Source organism: Colius striatus, chromosome 4, assembly GCF_028858725.1.
Source record: "Colius striatus isolate bColStr4 chromosome 4, bColStr4.1.hap1, whole genome shotgun sequence".
Taxonomy (NCBI): domain Eukaryota; kingdom Metazoa; phylum Chordata; class Aves; order Coliiformes; family Coliidae; genus Colius; species Colius striatus.
The window spans coordinates 1,430,734-1,458,641 of NC_084762.1; the positions used below are offsets into that span (position 1 = coordinate 1,430,734).

Here is a 27,908-nt window from a genome sequence, read left to right on the forward strand (position 1 = left end):
GTGACCTCTCCTGGCATCCTGTTCCAGTGCCTGACCACCTTTATAGCACCCGTTTGTTGTGTGCGACCGCACACAGACCTCTGAATTCTCTGTCTGCTTCCCTGGCTGCAGGCAGCAGTATGCAGGCACTTCACAGGCACCTGGCCATCAGGATTTCCCAGGAAAGCTGTGAGGGCTCTGCCCATGATGCTTCCCTGTAGGTGTACCCTCATTTCTGTGCGTACTCTTGCTGTGGTCACCCTTCAGCCCTGCACTGATCTCAAGTTCTCTTCCGGCCGTGTCACCACACACTTTCTTCCACTTCCTCCTCATTGTCACTGTTTTAAAGCTCTCGTCACCAGGCTGGCCAGCCTAACGCCAGGGATGCTTCCACTCCATGTTTCATTCTTATTCAAAGTAACTTGAGATGAGTGGAGCCACACACCAAACCATATATGACTTAAGTCTAACGGCACCGAGCAAATGGGACAACAAAGAATGTTTGTGTGAAGAACGGCAAGGGGAGCAGGCAAGGTGAAAAGGCAGCAAGGAGGGAAATAGGCTCCAGAAAGGGGGATATGAAGCCATTTATTTAGTCTTTAAAATCTCTGACAAAGTAACTGTGTTTTAAAGATCTTAACTGGCTGCTGTGTGTAGGATTCAGCTGAGGTTGTGTGTGTACAGACACACACATGTGCGTGTGTCGGGGGCCAAATTCCTTCTTAGTGAGCAAAAATCATTGGACTTGACTTAAAAAAAGAAAAGAACCCACAATATGTGTGACCTGCCCTGTGTATGATCACCAAACTGAAACATTGCTGCAGCGTTTCCTTTACAGTGATGAACAACAAATATAGAGTCAAATTCTGTCCTGGCAGCTTATTACAGACTGTGTTTTAATAGGCTTTCACCCATGTGTCAGAGTAAATGGTAGAAATGCCAACTGGATGATAATGTAGTATCATTTCTGGAAGTATTGGCTTTTAAAGTTAATCTTCAGTGGGATGCCTTTCTGTAGGCATGTGCATACATTAGATAACCTCGGCATGCAGAGAGTATTTTAAGACCCACATAATTTTGAAACACCTTTTAATATTCAGTGAAGGCCATGATACATTCCATGCACATAAGATCAGAAACAGACCTTCCAGGCTTATTTTACTTCTCTGGGTAGATGCCAAATTGGGAGCCCATGGTGATGTATTCTGGTTTTCTGTAGGACAGCTAGAGCTTTCCCATGCAGTTCTATTGACATTTGAGCCCTGCTGTAGGGCAACCACCTCACAGAGGTGCCAAGGAGAATAATAGGTACAACTCTTGTCACATGTTTATGTTTTTAGCTGAGATTTCAAAAACTAATGCTATCTGCTCATAATGTGTACTATTATGTATTCTGGGGTCTTGAAACATGAGGTCAGAAAATTCACTTCAGTAACTAAACTGCAGCATCTGATGCTGTTGAGAATCAACCTGTTAAACCTCAGGCAGTACTGTCTGCAACCACTTCTGTTATCATTTGCTAATTGTCCATTGATCATACAAAAACCAGAACAGCTGCTTCCTTAAGTTTTGCATTTAATCCACATGGTTTTATATCCCCAAAATAAAAGGCTAACCCTCTGTCATTCAGAGGTCTTGCAATAAACAGCGTGCTTCCAGATTTTCACTGTGAGTTAGCTGCTTCTTGGAAGAAGGAAGAAGAACACGTGAGATTAGATTCAAAATAATTCTGTGAAATGTGTGTGGCCCCTGTGTGCAGCAACCTGCTACGTGGGGGCGAGGAGAGAGGCAAATCCTGGCCCTGATGTCAACACAATGTAAACTGCTTTTTGTATGTTGGCTTGTGTAACAAGTGAGGCATAAAAACAGAAGTGTAGTGCCCTGGGTAGCAGCAGTGAATACTTTATCTTGCCAACGAAAAGCAACAAGAGACAGAATCCTCGGAGCGTGTGCGGTGCTGACAGCGCGCTCTCGTTGCGGCAGCAATGGTCTTTGCAGTCCCAGCCGCACGCAAGCCTGTGCTGGAACAGCCCCCGCCTCTCAGCACGCGTGCTGCTGCCCTCAGCCAGGGGAAGGAGCTTTTCTCTCGCTATGCCTCACATAAAAGGACATTTAAACTGTCTTTTGCTCAAAGTAAAACTGGAGAGATTTTGTCGGAGTTAGTTCTGAAGTTTTCCCAGTGCCGAATAGCATCCTGAGGTGACTTCAGGGGGTTCTGTAGGCAAACCAGCCTGTCTCTGACTTCTTACAAATATCCAATGTGAACGCCTTTCGATCCGCACAGAAATGCTGGAGCAGGAGCGCCGCTGCTATTGATGTTCAGTGGCTTGAGCGTGGTTGGTGGCAATAGTCAGAGGGTGACTCAGGGCTGTGAGTTGTAAGCATTTGCCACTTTCTGTTGGAGGTTGTTTTAACCAAGTCTAATGAACTAGGAGTTAGTGAGTGAAAAGGAAAGTGCTGCTTTGGGAATGTCTTTGAAGGCGTGTGCTGGCATTGTCATCCCCAGCAGTGACTTTTTCAGTGTTCTTTTCAGGCTGAGGCACTGAGGAATGTTGTTTATAAATCATGGAGTTACTGCCTCATCTTTACCATACCATCCTGCCATCAATAACATCAAGCTGTCCTTCACAACTCACCTTCTTCTCCTGTCCTTTGGCAACTTGTAGGATTTCTACAGCCCTTGCTTTTGTTGCCCATCACTACATCAGCTCTGAGTCCACTCTTTTCTGTGGAGTCCCAACAGTCCTGCCCCAATTTCTTGTTTCCTACTCCATATTTAAGCAACTCAGGCAGTTCTGGGTGACTCACTAATGTGGTTATGTAGTAGCATTTCAAAACATCCTGGTACTGCTTTGGACAGATAACTTTGGAGAACCTGAGCTCTAGGGAAAGTGAGGAAGCAAGTGGCAGGTGGAAAAACGTGTTCAGGAGATCTGTGGACTGTGGTGTGGTAAAGGAGGGATCAGCACAAATTAATGTGCACAATTCCTGCTAAATGTGACGGGCTGGGTTCTGTGTTATCCAGAAGTAACAGCTGCAAGCAGGTTGGTTCCAGGTCTCCTTTGTTGTTAGGTTTGCTCTCCCGTTTCAGAGCTGATGCTGGGCTCCCTGTCTAAACAGTGCAGCACAGCCTCCAGCAGCTTCAGGGTCCCATGCGAGCTCTGGTCGCTGCTCTGAGCCAGGATGCACATCCATCTCCCTGCAGAGATGGCACTAGCTCGGACAGCAGGCACCCCAGCACGAGAACAAAAGCTTCTGTGCCTCTTAGAAGTGGCTGGGTATATATGCCCAATATAGCTTTACTCCAGTTAGGTGGGCTGTCAGTGGACTTTATGCACCTACACCTGCATGGTGCTGGCTGCCCACCGGATTCACAGCTCCCACAAATTCACTGGTGAATCTAAACTGGGAGTTACCTGCAGGTATCCATGTTATCCTCGCACTACAGGCATTTTGTCACAGAAACATTACATAGATGGGTCACAACAATCTTTAAAAACTCACACCAAACCATTTGCACTTCAGTTTATTCCATTGCTAACGTGAAGTGCCGTTTATTCAAAAGAACTGTTTTCCCTTCCAGTACCCAGTGGTGTGCAGGATATAGCTCAAGCCTCTAGAAAAGACATTTCTGGAAATGATAACACAGTCATTTTGTTTCCATTCATTCAATAACTAAACCTTCTAAAAGTATCACAGTGGCTTCTGACCTGGTTGCAGCTTCAGTTCTTTTCTCGAGTGACTATCAAGCAAAGAGAGTCCCAAAGTAACAGAGGAAAAAATAATATCCTGGAGAAAAGCTCCTTGGGTTTGAGAGGATAGGATTGCTTTTCACCCAGCAGTGCCCTGGCTTTACTGTAACTTTACCATTCTGTTTTACAGATCGCCCCTCCAGTCAGGCTCCAGGTGAGTTTGTTGGAGTAGCCTCGACCTCCCTAGGGACTGAGCAAATGTATCACGAGATGGCATTGCTCTCTGGGAATGCAGATCCCGAGTTCAGCTCCTACTCCTTCAATAAACTGGAAAACTTGTGTGAAGTACAAACCAAGAAAGGATTCTTCTACAAAAAGGCCAAACTCCTGCACCCCGGGGAAGACCTGTGCTGCTTAGCCCGCCTGGACGACCGGACCAGGTTTGTGATCATCAACGTAGGTGGTATTAAATACAAAGTCCCATGGACCACCTTGGAGAACTGCCCCTTGACCAGGCTGGGCAAGCTCAAGTCGTGCAGCAATTACGACGAGATCATGAATGTCTGCGATGATTACGATGTCAGCTGCAACGAGTATTTTTTTGACCGTAACCCTAGTGCCTTCAGGACCATCATGACCTTCCTGACAGCCGGGAAGCTGCGGCTGCTCAGGGAGATGTGCGCGCTCTCCTTTCAGGAGGAGCTCGTGTACTGGGGCATAGAAGAGGATCACCTGGAGTGGTGCTGCAAAAAGAGACTGCACCAGAAAGAGGAGGAGGCGGCCGAGGCCAGGCTGTACGAAGCGGAGATGGTATTTAGCGAAACTACGCAATGTGCCTTCCAGGACAATAGCCGACTGAATTTGTGCATGAGGAAGCTCAGGGACATGGTGGAGAACCCTCACTCAGGGATCCCAGGAAAGATCTTTGCTTGCATCTCCATCTCTTTTGTTGCCATCACTGCGGTCAGCCTCTGCATCAGCACCATGCCGGACGTCAGAGAGGAGGAAGATCGGGTGAGTGCAGCTTTTCTCACAGTCAAGCGTGTTTTGCATTGTTTTGTCCTTAGGGAAGCCGACGGGCAAAGTCACTCCAGCACCCATCCACATATTGCATTCAGTGTTTGTGATGTGGAGGCAGGGCTGGCTGGGGAGGAGTGTTATGTCACTTAACACTGAGGGAAGATTGGGCCAAGCCCTGCCTTGCCAGTACAGCTTTGCCAGTTCTCACCAGCAGACAGCTTTACAAAACAGATTTGTTTTCTGGCATCGCTGAACAGATGACAAAGTAGCTGTTGTGGGTGTAAAAATCAGTATTGCTTGAGGCTTAATGTTTTGAAGTTTGATTAAGGGCTAACAGATCAATTTTCCTTAAAGATACTTTATCAAGCCATTTTGAATGAACTCTCAGTACCTCACTGTAAAAACCACACCTGAATTATTCTGGTGCTTTAGGTGAGGTAAAGGGCAGAGAAGCTGAAGCAGCAATTTAACAGCAGAAACCAAGTACATGTCCCAGTTCTCAGACATGCTTATATTCTCAAGTGTAAGCCACGAACGCCTCCTGCCCTTGAAAACCAAGTCTTATGGATATTTTGTTTATTCTGTAGTTCAACAAATTTCCTAAGGGTTTAGTCCCTAATTGGTGCAAACAGTTCAGTTTCCTAGGATTAGCTATATGTAGGCCACTGAGAGCTCATCTGTAAGATCAACAGAAGAGGACATTTACATTTTCATTAAATATGTGTTGGAATGGACTGGGGGTGTTCAGCCTGGAGAACAGGAGACTGAGAGGAGACCTTTTTGCTCTCTGACAGGAGGTTGTGGCCAGGTGAGTGTTTGTGTCTGCTCCCGAGCTACCAGGGACAGGACAATAGGAAGTGGCCTCAAGTTGTCCCAGGGGAGGTTTAGATTGGAGGGTTTTGTGGCTTTTAATGATGTGAAGTTTGAGGACAGCAGTTCTGAGCACCAGTTAAAACTATATTGTCCTAATGATTTTTTTTAAAGATAATTTCCAAAGCATGTGCCTTTTACTGAAATTAACCAACTGTGCTCCAACATGCTGGAATTACTGTTGCAATCTGGGATGTATTTAGTGTGTAAGTGTTCCTGGGTTTGAGTGAGGGCTGAACAATTGCTCTCAGAATTACCAGAGTTTAGGCATCTTTTTCCTAATGATGTGAACATAAATAGCGACTCATAATAACAGGCTAATAATATTTGTTGGGTGAAGCAGGATAATCATGAGGACAGAGCAAGCACATGAGACATGCCTGGATTTCTTGCTGAGCTGAGGCCATTAAAAGGAGCACGTTTTCCTAGTCCAATGCAAAATTGTGCAATACAGATGAATGCAGACTGGCTTGTGCAAAAGCAGAGGGTTTGATTCCCAGAACGAGACTGTAAATAGGACTGAAGGAACAAGAGACTGAATGTATGTTCCTATTGCAGCATAAAGGCAGAATGGTTGATGTGATCCTTGTCTATCTGTGCTGGGGAGGGGTGACTAGAAGCTGGAGGATGATTTTGTGCCTGTATGCAGCATTGGTGAGACTGGCACTGGGAAATACTGCAGTCGAGTCTCAGGGTCATGTTTTACATAAGTCTGTTGAAAAATTGGAGAGGGTGGAAAAAACTGATAAATATGAGACTCCTGGAGAAATGCCATTCAATAAGAAACACAAACATTTCCATTTATTTAGGTTATCAAAATGAAAGGTGAGTGGATTAAGCAAATGTTTTTTAGGCAGGAGAATGGTGTCATCTGAAAGACCTTTAAATTAAGCAGAGAGAGCATGCAGAGCGAAAAGCTGCATCCTGAGGAATTAATATGGGAAAGCTGGTGACACTATTTGATACCACAGTGATTAATTACTGGAGCAGACAAGGAAAAGAATGAGTGGAGTTTGTATTTTGTGATGGTTCTAGTCCAAAGTCCGGTGCTCTTCTGGAAGGCAGCCTTCAGCTAAACATACTCTTCCCCAGTCTAAAGGAACTACTGATTCCAGTTCAAGTTGCAAAGGTGAAATGCTTGCAAAAGAGAGATCAGGGTAAATGATGTGATGTTTTTCTGTGCCCTTATGTTGTAAAAGCATAGAGCTCCTGCAGGTGGGCTTTGTTCAGCCCTTTGCACAGGGAAGGCGTGTGGACAAAGTGGAAATGGTTGATTTGTTTGGGATAAAGGTGGTTCTCTAGCACAGGCACCCAGTGCAGGATGGCTTCTCATGGAGCTTAGGTCATCCCCGGTGTTCCTCACTTGCTCCTGAACCCGTGCAGGTCAACACTGGGTTTGAGTTGCAATTAGTCATGCCAGGAGTCACACACAGTAACTGATTCTGGTCCGGCACGAGGCTGTAAGTACCCATGGAGATCTTTCCAGCCTCAGTAAGGCTGGGCAAGGAGTCCAGCATTTGCCCATTAACATCAACCACGTTGTCTTGATTCACCAGAGAGGTGATAGGCTTAAGTCCCATGGAGCTCAAGCATTTGCAGTACCAGCGTCAAAGAGGAGAGAGAGATCAGAGAGGAGCATTTCCATCTTCACGGTGCTTTCTGATGGGTTGGGAAAAGCTGGTCTAATTAAAGATGCTGTGATAGGAAGTTACACTTCAGTAACCTTCAGCAGCAAAGAGAGAGAAGCTTATAAAGCTGAAGTTAATAATAGCTCATAAAGAAGCCTGAAACTATTTAACCTTCTCAGCCTAGTTTACACACTGTGCTTCAGCTTTTGTATTGGTGGGGAGGGGGAGGAGAGAAATGGTGAATGTGCATTTTAAACAGTCTTGTAACTAAAGATATCATTTCACAAAGGTACTCACGAAAGCAAGTTCAGACAAGGTGAAGAGGGTGATTGGTTTAGGTCTGTTATCTAAATAGGTATCTGAATGGGAAGGAATATGCATATGCAGGGCCTCAGTGTGACAGAAACAGCAAGCATTTGGTTTAATGAATGATATCACCTTGTCTCAAAACTCTTGCAGTTTGGGGTACTTCTGCAGGGAGAAAACTGTCATTTTTGCTTTAGATCATTTGCTTATTTCACTGGAAAGTACAACCAGCTGCTATTGTTGGTGCTTACTATCCTAAGATGGCACTCTGCTTGAGACTCTGGAGTGAAGCTTTTCATTACTGGAGGGAGAGCTCGTTTTTAGCACTTTCTCCCTTTTGTGACTGTTCAGTTGGTTTTCTGCATGTGGTACTGAGGCCTCCTTGACTTTACCTTAGAGCCTAGATTTTACCTTGTTTCTGTGATGCAGAGATGGTTTGGTTTCATGAATGAAAGTCTTAGTAAAATTGCAGTTTGTGTTTTTCCTTTCTTCTAGAAATGACAACAGAGACGACATGAAAGGTGTACTTAAGCAACCCCCTCCCTGCTGGTATTACAGAGACCTATTTATAGTATACAGGCACCAAGAGGGGCTTGTTATAAAAAGAATCTGGGGGAATTGGACTAACTAATTTCCCTGGGGAACATCAGAGAGACTTCGTTATACTGTTCTGTCAGCTCTGCTGTTTAAATGCGAAACCCATGAGCTGTAACAGTATCACCAGTTATGGCATCTAATCTGCTCTGCTTGGGACTCCTCCCCTGCCTTGTTAGTTTTGTGTTTGCTCTGGCTAGGTCAGGCTACAGCTGGCTGGAGGCCAGGGAAGGATGGATGCCTGGATAAAGATTGTCACCTTCCTTTTCTACAGCACTGTACACAAGGAAGTTCCTGCAGACACGAGATCCGTGTTGGCTTTCACACTCACATGCCCTCACAGCACTGCAGAGCTGTACTTCAACTGAAAGTAAGGTGTGTCTGACTTTTTCCTTTCAGAAGCTAAAAGTGGGTTTTCTGCTCCAACGGTTCTTAAATCAAAATGGTAACGGACAGTCCAAAGTGCAAGCTGTGAGAGCATCTTTCACCCACAGCTTTAGTCAGCAGCAATAAGGAAAACTTTACCTCGGTAATGTGCTCAGTCTGCCTCATGTAGTTCATCCTCTCTTCTGCACTTAGATTGTGAATGCTTTGGGACAGAACATCTTCAACACAACAGCTGTGACCATCATCAGAGCAGAAATAACAGTTAAACCCACACTGCTCTACAGCTTCCTGGGCACATCCTTTGTACCTCAGGCAAGCTGGCTTTCTAAGCAAGGAAATCTTTTTCCTTTCATAAGTGAGTCCCACTTCATTTGTGCAAGATGCAATTACTTAGAGTCCAGCAGTGAGGAGAAACTGCAAAGTTCTGCAGTGCCAGTCTGAGTCATCAGTGTGGTTTCCCGGCTCCTGTCTGACGGTCAGAGAAATTTGCTGTGCGTATTGCCTTTCAGGCAGCTCAGGTTTATCAGGAAGCAAAGTAAGAAAAGCCTTCTCCATTGCATCAGGAGGGCTGGGAGGGATGTTGTGGGGTTTTTTCACTGAGTTGGTGTTGGATTAAGGGGTTGGGATGCGGCACCGGGGAACAGAGAGTCCCACAATGAGCCTGCAGACTCTTACCTCTAAATTCACTGTCTCAGCAGAGTTGCACCTGAGCTGTCCATGCCTGGCTCTCACCAGCTTTGGGTCTCACTCCAGCTTTTTTTCCTCAGAGTTGCATTTCCCAGGAAAGAGAGAAATCCTTGTGCTGCCCTGGAAGATTTTGAAGACAGTAGGTTTTAATAAAGACTTACTTTGGGAACCACCTGAGACTCTGCAGAGCTTAAGATTTGGAAGTTAAAAACTGGAGCGTATTTCTCGGCACTGTCAGCTTGGGGACGAGGCCAGAGTCAGAGAAGATAAAAGGCCTGTTGACTTGTTCATAACTTTATGCAGTGCTAATGACCTCTTCCAGTCTACAGGATGTCTTCTCATGAATAAATAGCAGGCTCAGGTCTGCTTTTAAATATTGTATAGAGATGTTGCAATATAACATTAGTGACAAAGCATTAAACAGCTAAGCCATAAAAGCATTGGTAACTCCCTCACATTGTTAACTGGTTTATGTTTGGTGCATTGTGCTGCACCCAGCAAAATGTGCTCCATATTTAGTTTCTCTTATTATTTCTCTGAACTATCTATACCTACCAGTGGGTTGTTCTCCTGACTTCCAGGTAAGTCATCCAGGGAGTCTCTGAAGCAATCTCACAATCATAGTTGCTTGGCTTCCAGTCACGTGGTGAAATGATCCCAGCTACTCAGTATAGCCTGCTCTGGAACATCCTGAGGGTGCAGTGTAGCTTCTTTACTCCATAGATTGCTCCGCTGCCTTCTGCACGAGAGCTTGTGCTCGGTGGGCTTCAGTACCATCCCAGTGTTCTGAAAGACAGAAACCTTTCATGTGTTTATAGTAAAAGTATCATCTGGAAATTTCACCTCAGAGCTCCAGGATATGTTGCTCTCAATTCTGGAGGTTTGGAGTGACAGAAAGCAACAAGATTTATGCTTGGCTAGACCTCATATAGCTGGGCTGAGGTAATGAACTGATTCATGTGTACAGCACTTAGAAAAATTGCACTAAATCATTTAACATAATAAATGGCTGCATCTTCATTGCTTAAAATCTAGTCATTGAGATGAAATATAGACATTTTTGAAGACTGGGACATTTTGCAGTGTCCATGGAGACATTTTCATTCAAGACAAATGAAGTCAGAAGAGTGCTATACAACTTAAAAACAACAACAACAACACAGCTTAAACCATTTCTTGCAATAGGCTTTTAGCAAAGGCTCAGGAAAGCACCAGGAGAGAACTACAAGGTGGTTGGATTTTCTGACAGTGAGCATGATATTACTTCCAAGTAAAACCATGGAAAAGAAGGTACCGAGTACAATCAGCAACATTTAGGATGACAGCATCATTAATTGTGGTCTGTGTAGAACACTGCTCCTTAGCCAAACAGTTTCATTTCTATGAGGCTAGAAAGCTTTCTGAAAACAGCCCCAAACTTTTGCTGTAGGAACTGATACTTGTGTCAGATGGATGAATTAGTGCCACACAACATCCCCCTCAATAAAAATGCACTTGTCAAACATTTACCTCCCTTATTAAGTGTCAAAAAACCTTCTCTTAGAGGTTGAAGTAGCAGAGAACTCCCATTGCCAAACCATCCCCCAGTGCCAGTGCACACACAGAGGCGTGTGAGTGACTCTGGGCTTGGCCAAGGGCTACCCTGCTGTTCTGCTGGCCACGTGGGAGAAAATCTAAACCAATTGCAAATGATACTTACAGGCAGCGCAGAAATGACGTGCTAGGCAGGGCCTGGAGGTACCTGGCACAGTTAGCTGAGCTGCTTTGAACAGGAGGAGATAACTGTGTGTTCATCAGGAGAGAGCATGACCTGTAAGTGTAGAGAGCAGCAAGGGCCCAGGGCACAAGACTCTTGGAAGGAGTTGACTCAGGATGGAGAGACCCTGGTGAGCTCCTGGCTTGACACAATTCCCCCCTGCCAGGGAGCTGTAGAAAGCATCTCATACAGTTTTTGAATACATTCTGTCAGTCCCTCCGAACACGATGTCTCGGCTCAGCTGAAACCATGCACGTGGTGCAGGAGCCCCGTGGTGGGTGAGACCCTCTGCTCTGCAGGGGATTAGCTCAGGAGCCCTCTGGCCTTACCTGTGGGCGAGCACTCGCCAGCCTGTCGCCGATACGCTTGGGCAGGAGCCCCAGCCCCTAGGCAGGACGTGCCAGCTGTACGTCTGGGGCTTCCTTGGCCCTTCCTCGCGTCTAGTCATGAGTCAGATGAAATGAGCGGTGGCAGTCCATAACTGTGATTAAAGGCAAGGGCAGCCAGGAAGCCCTGGAAGCCTGGAAGCTGTCTGGAGAGGAACACCATGGCGTGAGTGTGGCCCGTGAAGGCAGCGTCCTGACCGAGCTGTCGTCCAGCACCGACTGCGTTTGCAGGGGCTGCTCCAGGGGCTGGGACGTGTTCCTGGCAGGGCTCAGTCCCAGCATGAGCTGCTCCTCAGTCACTCATGAGCAGGCTGCCTCGGCTGGAAAGGGCTGTTCCCCGGCATAGGTGCCAGCCAGCCCTCTGGTCAGTCGCTCCCTCTCTGCTCCAGCTTGTTTTCTGAGCCTGGATACAAATAGGAAATGCAGAGAATAGTGTGAAGGTCCCAGCCATCCAGTACATCCTGAGCCATGCTGGAAACTTGGCACACACTGTCCTGGGCAGAGACCATGACAGAACAGAAATTGCAGCACCCTCCCGAAAGGTCCACACACCAACTGTCTGTGGGCACAAGCTGTGGATATCTCCTCCCAGGCCACAGCTAGCCACCTTCATCCACAGTGGAAATACTGGTTCATTTAAGGGAAGTCCTGCGGTTCTATTCTGCACTGCTGTCATGGAGAACACCACTGCTGTTGCCTTGAGCAGAAAGGCAGAACATGAGAGCCTGCATGACTCCACCTTGCAGAAACTCACTCACTTTGCCAGTGCAGGAGAACAGCGTGCAGCATTCCAGGGCAAGGGCATGGTGCAGCAGCCTGCCAGCTGCCCCTCAGCCTCTGCCAGCTGGAGAGAAAACCTGCCCCAGGCAACACAGGCAAATCCTTCACTTGCTTCCACATAAAAGGAGAAAGAGAAGGGGGGCAAAAAATAGGTTTGGAAAGAAGTGTAAGAGGAATACAGTAAGCTTGACTCAGTCCTCCCTTCCTTCACGAGGAAAAACAGCCAGTCTCAACTTTTATAGCAGGTTACAGGGCTGCAGGAACCAGTAAAACTATGTCAGTGACACAGAACCAGCAAGGAGTGGGAGGCAGGAGGAGGAGAAGAGCTTCTAAAACAGGGCTGGAAAGAAGGGAATTAAGAGGGAAAATATACTTTAAAATGCTGCTAAGAATCAGTTGGGTTTTTTAATATGATTAATGAGAGAGGGGGAACAAAACTGAGATTCTTCTTTACCATGAGACAAGCTTGAGGAGGAAAAGAAGGAAAAAGGACACTGGGTTTAGGGAGACCCCAGTTCTACACCCCAGCTATCTGCATGTACACGGGCACTGCTGCCACAGCGGCAGCGTTTCCCAGGGCCTGGGTAGATGTGGAGGTTTCTTTCATGCAAGAACTGAGTCTGTCTTGTTTTCAGAGCACTAAAACAGAAATACAAGCCAGGAAAGCAGTTCTCCAGAAAGCAGATTTACTAATTTGTAAGGTAACTGGGCTTCTTCAGGTAGAAGCTCAGGATTAAGCATTTGCTTGGGTTTACAGGGAATGGGCCTTTAAATAAAGCATTGTAGTTTCCATGACTGAGGAGATGTGATGCCTCTATCAGAGCTGGAAAAGAGAGTGGGCTGAGGAGGAAGATTTCTAGTTCCTGTGAAATCAGGGGAGGAGCGGGGACACCTGTCAGCAAGGAAGCTTCTGGTGCTTCATTACTCTCGGGGTTTTTTCCCTTTCAATGTCAGTGAAAGTGGGCCAAACCCAAGAGAAACGTTCTGGAAATAGAAAATTCCAAGGTAATTTCTGCTAAGAAGCACCAGAACATCAGTGTTTCTAAAGTGAAGCTGTTCTTTGAAGGACACCATTGCTCGGGGAAATCATGATGCTCCTCCCTCTGTAACTGCCTGTAGCCCCGGCCATGACCCGGGTGAAAACTCCCGTGGGCTGAGCAGCCCCCTGTGGTCAGCTCAGCATGGGAGCTGAGGACTCTCACATGTAATACCTTATTCTCATCTCGTGTAGATGGGTGTCTTCATATCATTCCCAAATGGCACTGAGAAGCTGTAAACTTGCCAGAGCAGACCCCAGACACAAACCCAGTGTTCTGACTCAGAATAAACCTGTTCTGGTACACATGGGTGGTAAAACATTATTAGCCTACTTACCTTAGACACACGCACAGACCAAAGCTGTGGGCCAGCAGGTAGGGATGTCAGGCACAGCGCCAGCAGCATCAAGCACATCCATCTCCGTGTGAGCTGAACGCCATCCTCTGACACGAGACCAGTCCCCTGTTGTCATGGGTACCACAACACACCACCGTTTCCAGAAACTGAGAAGCTGCTTCTTAACAGGTGTCTGGCCTTCTCTGCTCTTTTGGAACCTCACGTGTCTGTTCTGGAGTCCAGACTGCAAAAGCTGGTGTAGCCATCTCTCCTCCCGCCAGCAGGAGCTCCTTTCCATTAGCAGGGGGTTCTCTTTGCAAGCTGAGCACAGTGACTGCCTTTCCTCAGTGGTGCTGCTGTGCTTCCCAGCATTCCCAACCCCTGAGTTATCCTGTTGGACTTTGCGCTGAGAGGATTAAGGAATGATCTTGTGTCCTGTTCCATGGGCTGAGCTGCAGATTGTAAACAGACAGGTAGTAGTCAGAGACAGCAGTGCTTTCAGTGAGTCTAGATAGACCTGAAGGAGAACATTTGGCCATACCATTAAACAGAGCTGCTCTTCATCCCCTTGGTGTATTTATAGACAGCAAACATGTCTCATCTGTGCCTGCCTTTGGTGATGGTAAGCAAGTCACATGCATTTAATTGTCTGTTTTTAAGACAGGTTTTCCATTCCTCGGGTTACCCTCCCAACTCATTCCAGTTCAAATCATCCCCACTGAACAGGGGTGACTCTTGAACAAATCAAATCCTCCACTTACATACTGGGACCTACTGATGAGCTCTGAATACAAGTGCTGGTCGTTCTGTGTGTGTGTGTACTTGGTAAGCAAGAAGGAACTGGTGTCAAAGCTTGTTTCAAGGGTGAGGAGTGCAGGTTGTGAGAAGCTGCGTGTACCTTCTGTTGTGAGGCACATTATAAACACAGGGAAACCAAAGAAATGCGGTGTGAAGGGAATAGCAGCCCATGAGGGGGTTGCTAGGCAGTGAGAGTGCAGCAGGCTCTTAAAAAGTATCCCCAAAGCAAATGTTTCCCAGGGCGCAGCGCTCCTCTGCGAGTGCTAGTCTAGCCTCTCTCTCCCGGTGTGTGGTATGACCAGGCAGGCAGATAGCAGCAGCTGCCTGCTGGAGCACGGGCTGTTCCCTCAAGCTGCTCCCTGCTGCACTGCCGGAGTTGGAGGAGTTTGTTAGATACTTTACATCCCCGCCAGCCTCTCCGGGTGACGCACTGTGCTGTTCCTGATAGGCATCTGAAAGCCAGACAACTTGATGGTGTTCTGTTTCATTGGTATTCATGCTCTGGCTTATTCTTTGTATGTGTCTTGCTTCTTGCAGATTATTTAGCTTTTGGTTGCATAGTCAGACAGCATGCCTTTGCCTCTAACAAGTACTGCTGCTCTTGGAGAAATGTGTACTAAAAGTGGATGCAGGTGTGAGAAAAGGTGGCCGAGAAGAAGATATTAATGACAGGGCAGTTTGTGCATCTGTGGTACTGCTTACCTGCTTTCCCTTCCTCCCAGCAACTCCACTGGGGCCAAAAGCACAGGCCGGCGGACTGAAGAACACGTCTGCATGTGGCAGGGACAGTAACTGAAGGACAGCCTTGGAATCACAGCAGCAGCCTGGTGTGGATCGGATCCCCTGTGTCTGTGTCTGTCTCACAGTTCAGATGTGGATGTCAAATCCATGCAGGCGCAGCACAGCTGGTCAGGCATCTACAGCATCTGAAGGGAAGGAGGTGACAGCGAGATAGGTCTCGAGGCTCACTGTCATGGCTTAGAAACCCAAGCCCTACCTACAGGACCTAATTTTGGCCGTGCAGTTTGGGGCTGAGCAGCAGGCAGCTGGTGGATTGGCAAACTCCAGGAGACAGGGCTGTTTCCCTCCGCAGCCTCCTGGGCCACAGGCACCGTCTGTGCAGTCTGCAGGGCTGGCCACAGGCTGTCATGGGCAGACTCCTCAGACTCTTCCCCCCCACGGACTCCCAGACCCTTTTCTGAGTTTTCCATAAACACAGCTATTTGGCTTCATAGTTGCATATCAGAAGAGCCCTTTGAGACAGGAAGGTACATGCAGGTAGGTATAGCTCAGTAAGCTCTTGGCTACATGACTGCCACTGAATAGCACCACATGTAATTTTACAGGCCAATTAGACTCTGGCTGTGGATTTCAGCACACTCTGAAGGCTCCTTCTAGCAGTTGCCACGGTCTTTTGGCATCTCCCTTGTTCCTGTCAGTGTTCCATGTTTATTCGCAGCTTCACTGGCAGAACAAAGATGACAGGCTGAGAGGGTTTGAAAAGGGGTGATCTGGGGCTGTGCTGTCCTAGGATCAAAGGAAATCCAGAGAGAGAAGTCTAAAGTAGGTATAGCTCCTGCCCACCTGCTTGCCCTTTCTCTTCAACAAAGACAAGGGGTACAGGAACAATTGCACAAGAGCTGTCTTGTGTCTATGATACGACTGCGAACCACTAGCGACAGTCCTTCCCGCTGAAGGCAGGGCTCTGGTTACCTTTTCTAGTAGCTGGGCTCAAGATGAAGCACAAACTAAGCTCTAGTTACAGATCAAAGTGTGTACAGCTAGAAGCAGAAGGCTCTTTCATGGCCCCTTGGTGACTTTAAAAACAGGAGCCATTGCTTTGAATTCACAGCCAGCCAGCTTTGGGGACAGACTGTGCAGCAGCTGAATCATCTCTGCTCGGGGGCACAAAAGTGCTCAGGGCAGGCTGGCTGGGAGCTCAGCCTGACCTGGCCTTTAATGGCAGAGGCACTGAATTCCAGCCCCCAAGGCTGCAGGTGGTGAGTGGCAAGGGCAACAGGGCACAATGCTGCCCTTCCGATGGCAGGTCACACGCAAGCATCATCCTCACTGGGAGAGCCTGGTGTGTGCTTCCATCAGGAAATCACTGCTCATCAGGAAATTGCTGTCCAGCACAAAGTGCCAGTGTGAGCAAAATCTCTGGGCTTTGTTGGGGAGGCACATCTGGGGCATCTTGCCACTTTGCTGGAGGTTTTCTCAGGGAGGGACTGAAGGGGGCAGGGACTCAGCACCCACCCTGCCTGCTCAGGGGGCAGAGCTGGGCCTCTCCTCAGCAGGCAAGTGCTCCAAGAAGAGAGGGGACCCATCCTCTGAATCTGCCTGCAGACACTCACTGAAACGGGCAGCCCCTCCTCACACCCAGATGCAAGGGGAGCACCCAGAGCTGCTGGGCTGGGAACAGCCTGGCTCTCGGCAGCAGCCTGACCAGGCTGAGGGCAGCCCCTGGGCAGCAGCCTCGGGGACTCTGTTTGCAGGTCCCTCAATGCTGAGACCTCAGCCACATCAGAATTTCTAAGCTCCACACTGCAGTTCAAAAAGAGTTTGATCTCATGTGCACAGAGAAACACAAGACCCAAAAGGCTCAAGTGGAAGAGAACAAAGCCATCATTTTAGAAATGTCACGGTTTTAAAGTTTATGTAAGTGGTTTCGTACACAAACGAATATGTTTGACAGGGAGGGAAGGCTTCACTGGGAAGGGCAAGTGGGCAGCATTGAAACTTCTTCCTTTTAAGTACTCTGGAGCTGCTGACCATACAAAAATGTCTGTGCAAAGCCACACAAGAACTGGGGTGGTCAGAGGTGACCTGGCTTTTGACATCTTCTAATGCCAGAGGGTGAAGATGGCGTCAAAGCCTGCAGGAACCCAGAGGAGAGGCAGAATTTCTTCTCAGGAGACCAGAGAAGAAAGGCAGGGTCAGAAGTCACACAACTCACAGGGGGGAAGTTTTCTGAGGTTCATTTCTGGAAGTAGCAGTGAAAGGGAACCCTGCAAGCCAAGCCACAACCTTTCTGAAAAATGCCTGCACTCTTTAGCCAGACCAGTCAGGGCAGCGACTGCTCCTGGAGCCGAACTCCAGTGACACCAGCTTTTCTTTCTGTCGTTCTCCTTTTGCCAAAGGTTCCTTTGGCAAACAAAACGTTTCTCCCAAAGACAGATACTGCAGTTGGCTTTTTGACAGCAAGTTTCGATAAATCCCAGCAAAGGAGACTCACTTTAATTTGACTGCATGGAATTACTCACCGAGACCTTTCTCCTCTTCTCTTGAGCCATGAGTTGCAGTTGGTACGTGGCCCCAGAATCCTGTGCAGCTGCAGGTATTTCCCCATTCTCAAGTGATTTCTGCCCAGAAAAAAGAAAGACTGTAGTTACTATTTGAAAGAAACACACGTGCACAGATAAGCATCTTGTATAGAGCAGCTTTTCCCATGGATATATATTATAGCCTGAGGTAACATTTCCATAGTGGCATGGTTATATGCACTCCAAAGAAAAAGCTTACTCTCTTAGCATTGCAATGGGGGTGTCCTTTGCTATCACCACTCCTGCTGGGTTTTGTTCAGACCCCTAAAAGACATAAAAGAAATCAAATTAGGATGAAAACTTCAATAAAAGAGTCTTCCTGTGGCCCAGTTTCATAAAGCTAGATATGAAAATGCAATCATTAAAACGTGTCTAGTAGCTGACAAGATGAAGAAACCTGGTTAGCTGGCCTGAGAGCTATTTTACTTACACAAAGCCAAAAGCAGTAGGTGGTAGATAACGTACAGGTTTGTGGCCATGGGATGGTATAGCTTGGTCTGGCAGATTTGATAGAGATCTGTTTTGGGCAGGACGCTACCCCATCCTGTTAGGACTCGCCTTTGTCTTATTCCAACGGCTGATTCACTCTTGATTGCTTGTTTCCATCTGTGTATATCTTTCTGCATGGTTTTGTTTTGTTTTCTTGAATGGAAAGAACCTCAAAACCCTAAGCAGAGTTACAGCATCTGTTTGGACCTGAAAATATAGTTAAAAGGTTGAGAAAAAGAGCTCTTTTTTTCCTTTACAATGCTGTAATCAAGGGGAAAAAGCTGCAAGGAAAAGCAGCTGCAGCTGAAAGAAGCAAAGCACAAAGAGCATGAAATGCGTTTTTGCTGCTCCTGTTTTTGATTTCATTTGAGGATAATAATAGGTCATACCTAGATGATACCAAAAATGTGGTCCAGGGGTCAGGAAGACATCTAATTAGTGAAAAAAATGCCTGTGGCCAGTTAATTGACACAGAGGTCTGTTTTCTGAAAGCACGCTCGGACCCTCTCATTCTCCGGACAGCCTTCAGAAAGAGCCTGGCTTGTTCAGACTGCTGGAGGTTAATAACAGGACTCTCTTTGCTGAAGATAATTGTGCATTAGCTGAAAGGGAGGATTGTTTCATCCCACGGAAATGAAGGCTGTGTGTCAGAGCGTCCTGCGTGCAGAGCACTCGGCTCTGGCAGCCACAGACAGAGGAGTTGCTGCGCTGAGTCCAGGCACAGGGAGCACAGCTGGGGATGGGGACCTCCAAAAGACATCTCACCTCCCAGCCCCTTAACGAGGAACAAGTTCCTACAGCAAAACTCACACACAGAAGGCCCTGGGAGAGCTTCGTTCCTCATGCTGGGGGAATTAGGTGCCAAATTAGCTATTACATACCTTAATGTCTTTGTAGGTCCGTTCCCAGGCTGAATTCTCCATAGGCATCACTCTCAGCGTTTTGGGGTGGGTTTTTTTGCTGTAATTTAGCAGAGTTGAGCAAAAAGAGGTTTTACACTGGTACCTGATCCCTGTTGCACCCAGTGGGACGCACACACGCCACTCAGGATGGGCTCCCACGTACTTACAGGAGTTTTCATGAACTGTTCAAGCTGGCTCACCAAATAAACATACACTCGCCTTAAATCAATACACACTTGCCTTCTGCTCAGAGCCCTATAATTGTCCACATCCAAATCTATTTAGAGAAGCCGGTTGTTATCGAGCTGGGGTTAGTCCCAGGGATGGAGCAGAGCCTTGCCAGCCTTCCTGCTGTTGCATTAACGAGCAGCCCTTGCCGTTGTTTGCTGCTGCCCTGTGTGCCAAGCTGGCTGCTTCACGGGCAGCCTCACTACAGGAGCAGTGGAGCAGTGGCCCCTCTGTGCCCCGCTCAGAGCCCCAGGAGACCTCTCCCAGTGCCCACAGACTGCTCCTGGGCATCAGTTGGTAGAGGTGAGGTAGCTGAAAACACCTCTCTCCAGAACCTCCTTCTGTTCTTGCAGTACTTGTGCTTTTAGGATTACCTACTTTACCAGTACTCTCCATAAGCTTTTGACCAGAGGGCTGTTCTGTTAACAGTCTGCATTCTGTGGATATTGCTGACACGCAGCGCATCAGGTGAGAGGCTGTAGGTGTTTATGAGCCATTTCCAAGCACTGTATTATTGATCAGGACTTAGGAAGGGATCACTCCTTTATGACAGTCTGTGAATGCTGCACTAATCCGCTCTAAAGGGTGTTAATGACTTGGTTAGAAACAAGGTGTGAGCCGCTGGCCTTTTGGCAGTGGGCTGTGTGGCCGACAGCTGACACCATCACCCCCGATTCCTAGCACACTCCTGAGCGTCCGAGGCCTGTCCTGCAGCCAAACACGTGGCCAGCAGCCCTGTGTTCTGTGATCTGCTCCAGCTGCTCCGAGTAGCGACGACTCTCCTTCAGTGTCTCACAGTTCCCGGCAGGGCGGCACGCCGCTTTCCTGTAAGAACTTGCCCCTCCGCTCCTTTGGGTCGCCCCCTGGCTAAATCTTTCTCTTCCCCCTTCCCCTGTGTTTCCCACCCCTCCTCTCCCCAGGGCGAGTGCTCACAGAAGTGCTACGACATCTTTGTGCTGGAGACGGTGTGCGTGGCGTGGTTTTCCTTTGAGTTCCTGCTGCGCTCCATCCAGGCAGAGAACAAGTGCGCCTTCCTGAAAACCCCGCTCAACATCATCGACATCCTGGCCATCCTGCCTTTCTACGTCTCGCTCCTCGTGGACACGGTCTCCACGACGAACAGCAGCAAGCCCGGCGGGGGAGCAGGGAACAAGTACCTGGAGCGCGTGGGGCTGGTGCTGCGCTTCCTGCGCGCCCTGCGCATCCTGTACGTGATGAGGCTGGCGCGGCACTCGCTGGGGCTGCAGACGCTGGGGCTCACCGTGCGCCGCTGCACGCGGGAGTTCGGGCTCCTCCTGCTCTTCCTCTGCGTGGCCATGGCCCTCTTCTCGCCGCTCGTGTACTTGGCCGAGAGCGAACTGGGAGCCAAGCAGGAGTTCACCAGCGTCCCCAGCAGTTACTGGTGGGCCGTGATCTCCATGACGACCGTTGGCTACGGGGACATGGTGCCCCGCAGCATCCCCGGACAGGTGGTGGCCCTGAGCAGCATCCTGAGCGGCATCCTGCTGATGGCTTTCCCGGTCACGTCCATCTTTCACACCTTCTCCCGTTCCTACAGCGAGCTGAAGGAGCAGCAGCAGCGGGCAGCGAGCAGGCAGATGCGCCAGCTGGAAGAGAGCAGCAGGCTGCAGAGGGAGGACGGGCTCTGGGGGCCCGGGGCCACGGCCCCACCGCCAGCTGCGGGGCAGGAGGCAGCACAGAGCACTTGACTCCGAACGGCTGACGGCAGCACGAGAAGCAGCGGACGAGGGGGGAGTCAGTCCTGCAAGAAGAACCTCCTGAACTGCCTCAGAGGGGCAGGGACACCCAAGGTTGTCTCTAAAGACCAACTTTGATCTTAATGAGCCTCTGAAAAGTGCCCCTAGAAACCTTACCCAGTACAGCTCTGCTCCATCACTTTCCCAGGGCTTCTCTTTCCCCCTGAACAAGTGTTGTGGGCAGCCCCCAAGGAGCAGCTGCTGCAGGTACACGAGGCTGGAGGCAGGGTGATGTGACACCAGCAGCGACTCCCAGCTCAGCGTACTCATCCTCAGCTGTGGCACCGGCCAGACCCTGGCAAGGCAGTGGGCTGCAGTGTGGCAGCCGTGCTCCACATTAGGAGTAGTAGTCTTTTGTTTTCCCTACTGAGAGAGAGGCAGTCCTGTCATCTAAAACTTAGAATTCATGTTCTGGCTCTTCTTCCTAATCCTCAAAACACTGAAGTCAATTAACAGGGCAAATGAATCCCATGGGGGCACCTGCATGCCTTTTGTTGACTGACACCAACCCCATGAGCTCTCCAGCCCCTTCCCTGGAGGAGCTGGTCCCAGTCAGAGGCTGGGGGGACCTTGAGTGCTCCGACAGACGGGATATGATCACAGACAGAGGCAAAAAGAGAACTGCCTCCTATACCTACATCCCCATCTGTATGAAAGCCATGCAGTGTCGCCCGCCACGCTCTGCTCCTGCCGGGAAGGGAACCAAAGCTGATGTACTAAAGACGGCATTTCTCTGGTTTGAGGTTCTTTTTTGCCTCGGTGTATCTTGTAACACCAGCCCTCCATTAGCAAAGTCCTGTATTAAACCATTCCTCATAGGAATGGGGCGAGGGGAAATAAAGGTGACGCTTTATTTTGATAAGCCGTAGCAGCTCTGTTGCTGAATGCTCGCCCCAAGCAACCCTCTGCAACTGCTCCTCTGCCAAGCCAGCAGGGCCAAGGGCTGGTGGATGTGCCTGGGCTGACTCAGGCTTCCTGGCAAAGCAGTGCCAGCACGGGGCTGCCATGACTCAGGACAGGTTTTAACGTTATTATTTCGTTAATCCCAGTGCGGGCGCTGGTTGCATTAAGGCTCATCAAGGTTTGGCAGCGGGGATGCGGCTTTGCAGCCGGCTAAATGGCAAGTGCCCAAGCAACCAGTGCTCGGGCTCAGGTGCTCTAGGGGGCGGTTTGGCTGCTCTGTCTTCAGGGGGGACCTGACACCTTCCCCAGGGGTGAACAAGTTCACCCGAACCAGTACTTCCCTTCGGCCCATGCTGAGCCCCCTGGCTGTGTGCACAGAGGTGCAGAACACACCTCCCCACAGCACTGAGCCCCATGGCTGTGTGCACAGAGGTGCAGAACACACCTCCCCACAGCACTGAGCCCCCTGGCTGTGTGCACAGAGGTGCAGAACACACCTCCCCACAGCACTGAGCCCCCTGGCTGTGTGCACAGAGGTGCAGAACACACCTCCCCACAGCGCTGAGCCCCATGGCTGTGTGCACAGAGGTGCAGAACACACCTCCCCACAGCGCTGAGCCCCACGGCTGTGTGCACAGAGGTGCAGAACACACCTCCCCACAGCGCTGAGCCCCATGGCTGTGTGCACAGAGGTGCAGAACACACCTCCCCACAGCGCTGAGCCCCATGGCTGTGTGCACAGAGGTGCAGAACACACCTCCCCACAGTGCTGAGCCCCACTGCTGTGTGCACAGAGGTGCAGAACACACCTCCCCACAGCGCTGAGCCCCATGGCTGTGTGCACAGAGGTGCAGAACACACCTCCCCACAGCGCTGAGCCCCATGGCTGTGTGCACAGAGGTGCAGAACACACCTCCCCACAGCGCTGAGCCCCATGGCTGTGTGCACAGAGGTGCAGAACACACCTCCCCACAGCGCTGAGCCCCATGGCTGTGTGCACAGAGGTGCAGAACACACCTCCCCACAGTGCTGAGCCCCATGGCTGTGTGCACAGAGGTGCAGAACACACCTCCCCACAGCGCTGAGCCCCATGGCTGTGTGCACAGAGGTGCAGAACACACCTCCCCACAGTGCTGAGCCCCACTGCTGTGTGCACAGAGGTGCAGAACACACCTCCCCACAGCGCTGAGCCCCATGGCTGTGTGCACAGAGGTGCAGAACACACCTCCCCACAGTGCTGAGCCCCACTGCTGTGTGCACAGAGGTGCAGAACACACCTCCCCACAGCGCTGAGCCCCATGGCTGTGTGCACAGAGGTGCAGAACACACCTCCCCACAGTGCTGAGCCCCATGGCTGTGTGCAGACAGCAGCTCACCTCCCAGAAGAGCCATGTTGGAGCACACATCCTTGCAGAACAGAGAGTTCCACCCTGGAGTGACCAGCGGTGAGTGAATGCCACTTCCATCCCAGCAGCAGGACTGGCGCTGCAGCGGTGTGGCGTGTGAGTGCTGGTGCTGCTGTGCTGCAGCAAGCATTGTCTGCCATTGTCCCTCCTGCTTTTCAAAAGGCACAGAATTAATTCCAGCACACGCAGAGTTCTCATAAAGTGACAAAACCCACTCATAAATAACTGTTGGCCAAGGCTGGCTTCTAATAAAGTTTCATCTATACAGATGACAGGTGAGGAAACAAATATAACCCAGGAACCATTTAAGCAAGCTGGTTTTGGAAGCTGTGTGAAGCTGTGATGTGCACACTGCCAGACGTGAAAGACACCCAGAGGAGGGCCAGAGTCTCACCCGGTGTGGCTGGAGCTGTGAGCGATGCCTACTGCTTCCCACTGGCCACACGTTGGTTTTGCTGGGGGTGGTGGTGGCCAGTTTTCCTTTGCCACAGCACACAGATAATTTCAGGCCGTTCACCCCTCCCTGTGGTGGCACAGCCAGGCCTGCTGGCCTAAGCCACGGACCACAGACATGTTTCACAACCAGCACCTGCAGGACAAACCTCTGCTTTACCCCCCAGTGCTGAAGCTGAGCTTTGCCTTTCGGCTTAGGATGGTTTAATTGCATCTGATGCCACACGTGGATCAGGGCGCCTCAGTCTCCCAGCCCAGCGTGTAGGGGCTGTCCCCGTTAGCATCCCACAGCAGGGCCAGGGCAGGCAGTGCCGCTGCTGGGAAGGATGGGGAGGCTGGGCTGTAACAGGGGCTGCCTGGGCCAGTGCCCTCTGTGCTCCCAGCCACTCCCAGACTGCAAGCAAGAGCAGCAGTTATACTCCCTACTGTCATTTTCCTCCTCCTTTACCCCTGCTTCATGGAATGACCAACCTTTGTCCTTCCAGGTCTTGCTTTTCCTCCATTCCTCCCATTCAGAGTCCCTCCTTTTGGCACCTCACTGGAGCAATCTCTCTCTCTCCCACTTCTCTCCCCTGCCCTTCTCAACCTCTCTGCCACAGCACACCCTCTCCCCACACCAGAGCAGCTGAACTGTCTGTGGCAGCAGCCCCCTCTGGATGGTTTCCTTGCCCTGAATCAACAGGGAGGGAGGCCAAGACTCCTTCCAGTCCAGCAGCTGGCTGTGAAAAGACATGCTTGGGTTCCTCACCATCCGTGCAGAGGCTGGGAAGAGCGTGTGTCTCAGCTGTGTCCCGGCTTTGACGTCATCAGGCAGTTTGCAGGACCCAGAGTGGGCTTGAAAGCAAGATAATAATCTGCTTTTAAGGATTGGTAATTGGTTTGTACTGTGAGCACTGTGAGAGTTCAGTGGTCAGGAGGGTATGTTTAGCCCAGGGTGTGTGCAGGGGCCCAGAGCCACTGTCATCCTTCATGGGCTCCGGACAGCCTCTGCCTCGTGCTCACCCAGCTGCCGGGAGGAAAGAGCCCAGGAGCTGCTCCTGCAGACAGACAAGGTGAGGTACAGTGCATGAGCACAGGGCCCCAGCCTGAACAGACCAGAGCAATGCTGCCACTCATAGATAATCAGTAACTTTTATTTAAAAAACCATTGCAACTGATAGAGAAAATAAACTCCATGAGACGTCTCATACATTCAGTGAGATGCACTTCAAGGGACTGATTCCGTGTTCTCTGAGGTGCTCATCCATACACACACTCCCCCACCAAGAACAAAACCCGAGTTCTGTAACGTTCTGTCCCGAGTACCTTGCAGGGTGGAGTTCAAGAGCTCCTGGCTGAGTCCTACCTTGCGTAGTGCCACCTACAGAAGCTGGCTTCAGTCCACAAGCCAACGGCAACACTTGCCTTCTCCTCACTCACACCTGTAGTTCCAGGCCCAAGAGGTGGACAGAAGCATGCAAGCATGCACTCCTGGGTGAAGCTAGAGCGCAGAGAAGCGTGTTTCCTAAGAGCCGTTTGTGTCCTATAGCCCCATCTCAGAGACTGTTAGAGAAAAACACCACATACAAAAATCTGATCCTTGCAAGTCACTAAAAAACCCTGCAGGCCATTAAAACACACAGCAGTAGAAATACAGTCCTCATTAAAGCAGCATACTGGAGGAGCCAGTGGTTCACTAAGTTCCCAACTGAAGAAGGACAAAAGCCCAGATGTTCCCGTAACACAACCAGAGAAAGGAGGAACGGGACAGTCACTGTCAGCCTTGTAAGGTCACTTCAGGCCTGAGAGAGGCCGGTGGGGAGGGCAGCGTGGGGCTGGGGCACAGCCTCCCGTGCCCAGCCCCAGCACTCACTCTGACACCCCTGGAGACGCTCCAGACTCCAAGCAGCCGGTTCCCAGATGAGACGGCGCAGGGGAAGTATCTGATTCACGCACTGAAGTTCTCAAACCTCAGCCTCGCTGCCACGGGCAAGGAAACACAAAGGTCTGGGGCTGATCACGGAGAAGAAGGGCTGGGCAGGGCTCAGTGCCAGCTCCAACGGCTGGTGGCTGCTGGGGGATGCAGCAGCAGCAACAGCATGGGCCCGGCTGCTCCTGGGACACCGCAGCTCCCTCCAGCCACAGGCCCAGAGCCCTGGCCACAGCCCCGTGGCGCCGCAGCCCTGCAGCTGCTGGCCACGTGCAGAAAGGGCACGGTGACCTACGCTGGCAAACAGCCATCAGAGACACATCAACATGTATAAATACACTCTGCGCTCTTCCTGTCCCTCTAAGTACAGGCTGACAGTGCTTCTGAGAGCCCAAGAGATCTTCAGCAACAGAAAAAGGAACACGTGGGCTCCTTCCTGTTGGGTCAATGCAAGAAATACTCCAAAACATGAACTGGTTCTTGTTTGGCATTAAACAAGATGAACACGAATCTCAGCCCCAACCAATCCAGCTGTGGGGTGCCAGTCCTACCCCACGGGATACAGCTTTGTCTCCACCTCAAACCCTTCCACTTCCCCTTCTAGGCCACAGACACAGAGTTGCTTCTGCCTCTGCGGCTCAGTCGCCATCTAGAACCACTCAGCTGACAGCCGTGGCCAGAGGCATCTGCTGCCCTTTGGTCTGAAAGGCTGCACAGAACAGAGCAGGGCAGCGCTGCCCAGAGGAGCCACACAGCTACTGCCAGCACCCGCTGCCTCCCTGGGCTCCTGTGCCCAGCCCGCAGCTGCCTGTGCCCGCTGGCTGGGCTGGGGGCCCCTCACCTCCTCCCAGTCCTGCCTGGCTCCTCAACACCTCAAAGCTTTGCACCCCTGGCCCTGCTTTGCCCCTGGCTGCTCCCCTCACTGCAGAGCCTCGTCTCCGCTCACAGACACCCTTCTGAAAGAACAGAGCGAGCTCCTGCTGCCATACTTGTTCCTATCCCGTGGAGACACCAACTGCCAGCATACAACACAAACTCCCTGCCAATATACAGACTTCGTGGGATATAAATAGGTAAAAGCTTCAGACAAAATACCCTATTGTTTCTGTGCTGTAACACTTGTAAATAGCATTTAAAACACAACCCGTCCAGCCCTTGTGATTAAACATACAAACGTCTGTGAAGCCCTAAGGCTCGTAGGCACAGATGCCAAGCCAAGCGTCCTGCCCCCGCCCAGGAAGGGTCTGGGACAGGGCGAGCACGGGACGTCGGAGCAAACCGCCCCCTGCTCCCGTCTGCCCACACCTGGGGGCCACGTCCGAGGGCCCTGCCGCGGGCGTCACAGGGCCTTGGCGCTGCCGGGGTGCGCGGCGTGCGGCGCGGCCCTCTGCGGGTACTGGCTGTACAGGTGCACCTGCAGCAGGATGGCCACGTCCACAAACACCTGCAGCAGCCCGCAGATGGAGAACTGGAAAGGGGCCTGGTTCAGGATGAAGTAAACAGTCTTGAAGGTGTCCCCGCTGGTCCACATCAGCACCATCTTGACACTGCGGGACAGAAACGGAGGGAAGGGCGGTTAGTGGGAAGGAGCGGTGCCCAGAGCCAGAGCACGCCAGGGCCTTCAGCGAGGGCTCACTGGGGCTGCCCTCCAGGAGGGGGCGGCGTGCCCGGCCCCTGCAAGGAGCACCAGGCTCTCAGCCCCACAAAGGGAGGATTCTTCCCCCAGCCACGGCGCCAGGAAGGGCCCCAACACCGTAAACACCCATCTGGGATGTGAGCTGCACAAACCAGAGCAACGTGGGACATGGGCAACGAAGGCAGCTCAGCCCCACGGCCCCTTCCCGCGTCGCCAGGGCTGCGTTCACACGGGTGCCGTCCCACACACACGCTTGGGCTCAGACACACACTGCTGGCAGGTACACGGAACCACTCTGACTGCGGGAAATGCCAACCCCAGAAAGACGAGATTGTCCAGCAGCCGAGATGGGGAAATGGCGAGCCTGGGGCTGCTACTGCAACGCTCAACATCACGGGGATTGTGTGAAGGACACAGATCAAGAGCAAGGCTCAGTTCTCTCTCAGCAGCCAGAGCAAGGCTCAGTTCCCTTTCACACTCCTTGCTTTCATCCCACAGTGCTGCTGAGCCATCCCCTGTCCTGCGGGCCAGCTGCTGCTCCCCCACATCAGGAGAGACTCTGGGGAACAGGATCAAGTTCTTCAAATAGACCTAAATTTTTGCAGTGCCCTCAACAAAATGAGAACAACCAGATCCTGCAGGCTG

The 27,908-nt window shown here is 50.5% G+C and overlaps 2 protein-coding genes across 3 annotated transcripts in view; one reads left to right on the forward strand and one right to left on the reverse strand.

Moving 5' to 3' along the window:
* The first annotated feature begins 3,929 nt into the window (after nt 1–3,929).
* KCNG2 (potassium voltage-gated channel modifier subfamily G member 2) lies at nt 3,930–26,280 on the forward strand. The gene is made up of 5 exons (XM_061994824.1): nt 3,930–4,685; nt 20,120–20,823; nt 24,102–24,203; nt 24,725–24,775; nt 26,232–26,280. The coding sequence occupies exons 1-5, from the start codon at nt 3,930–3,932 to the stop codon at nt 26,278–26,280; spliced, it is 1,662 nt and encodes a 553-aa protein (XP_061850808.1).
* Nucleotides 24,831–27,908, reverse strand: part of SLC66A2 (solute carrier family 66 member 2) — a 31,611-nt gene continuing 28,533 nt past the window's right edge. For both annotated transcript variants that reach the window (XM_061995988.1, XM_061995987.1), the window contains one exon: nt 24,831–27,174. In XM_061995988.1, coding sequence (XP_061851972.1) covers nt 26,967–27,174 — 208 coding nt within the window. In that variant the 3' untranslated portion in view covers nt 24,831–26,966. The remainder of the gene's footprint in view (nt 27,175–27,908) is intronic.

Bases quoted from the DNA above. Each gene is read 5' to 3' on its own strand.
- KCNG2 (XM_061994824.1), top strand. From the start codon at position 3,930: ATGTATCACGAGATGGCATTGCTCTCTGGGAATGCAGATCCCGAGTTC. The intron at 4,686-20,119 runs GTGAGTGCAGCT...TCCTCTCCCCAG, and splicing joins TCAGAGAGGAGGAAGATCGG to GGCGAGTGCTCACAGAAGTG. The intron at 20,824-24,101 runs GCTGCAGAGGGA...CTGTGCTCCCAG, and splicing joins CAGCTGGAAGAGAGCAGCAG to CCACTCCCAGACTGCAAGCA.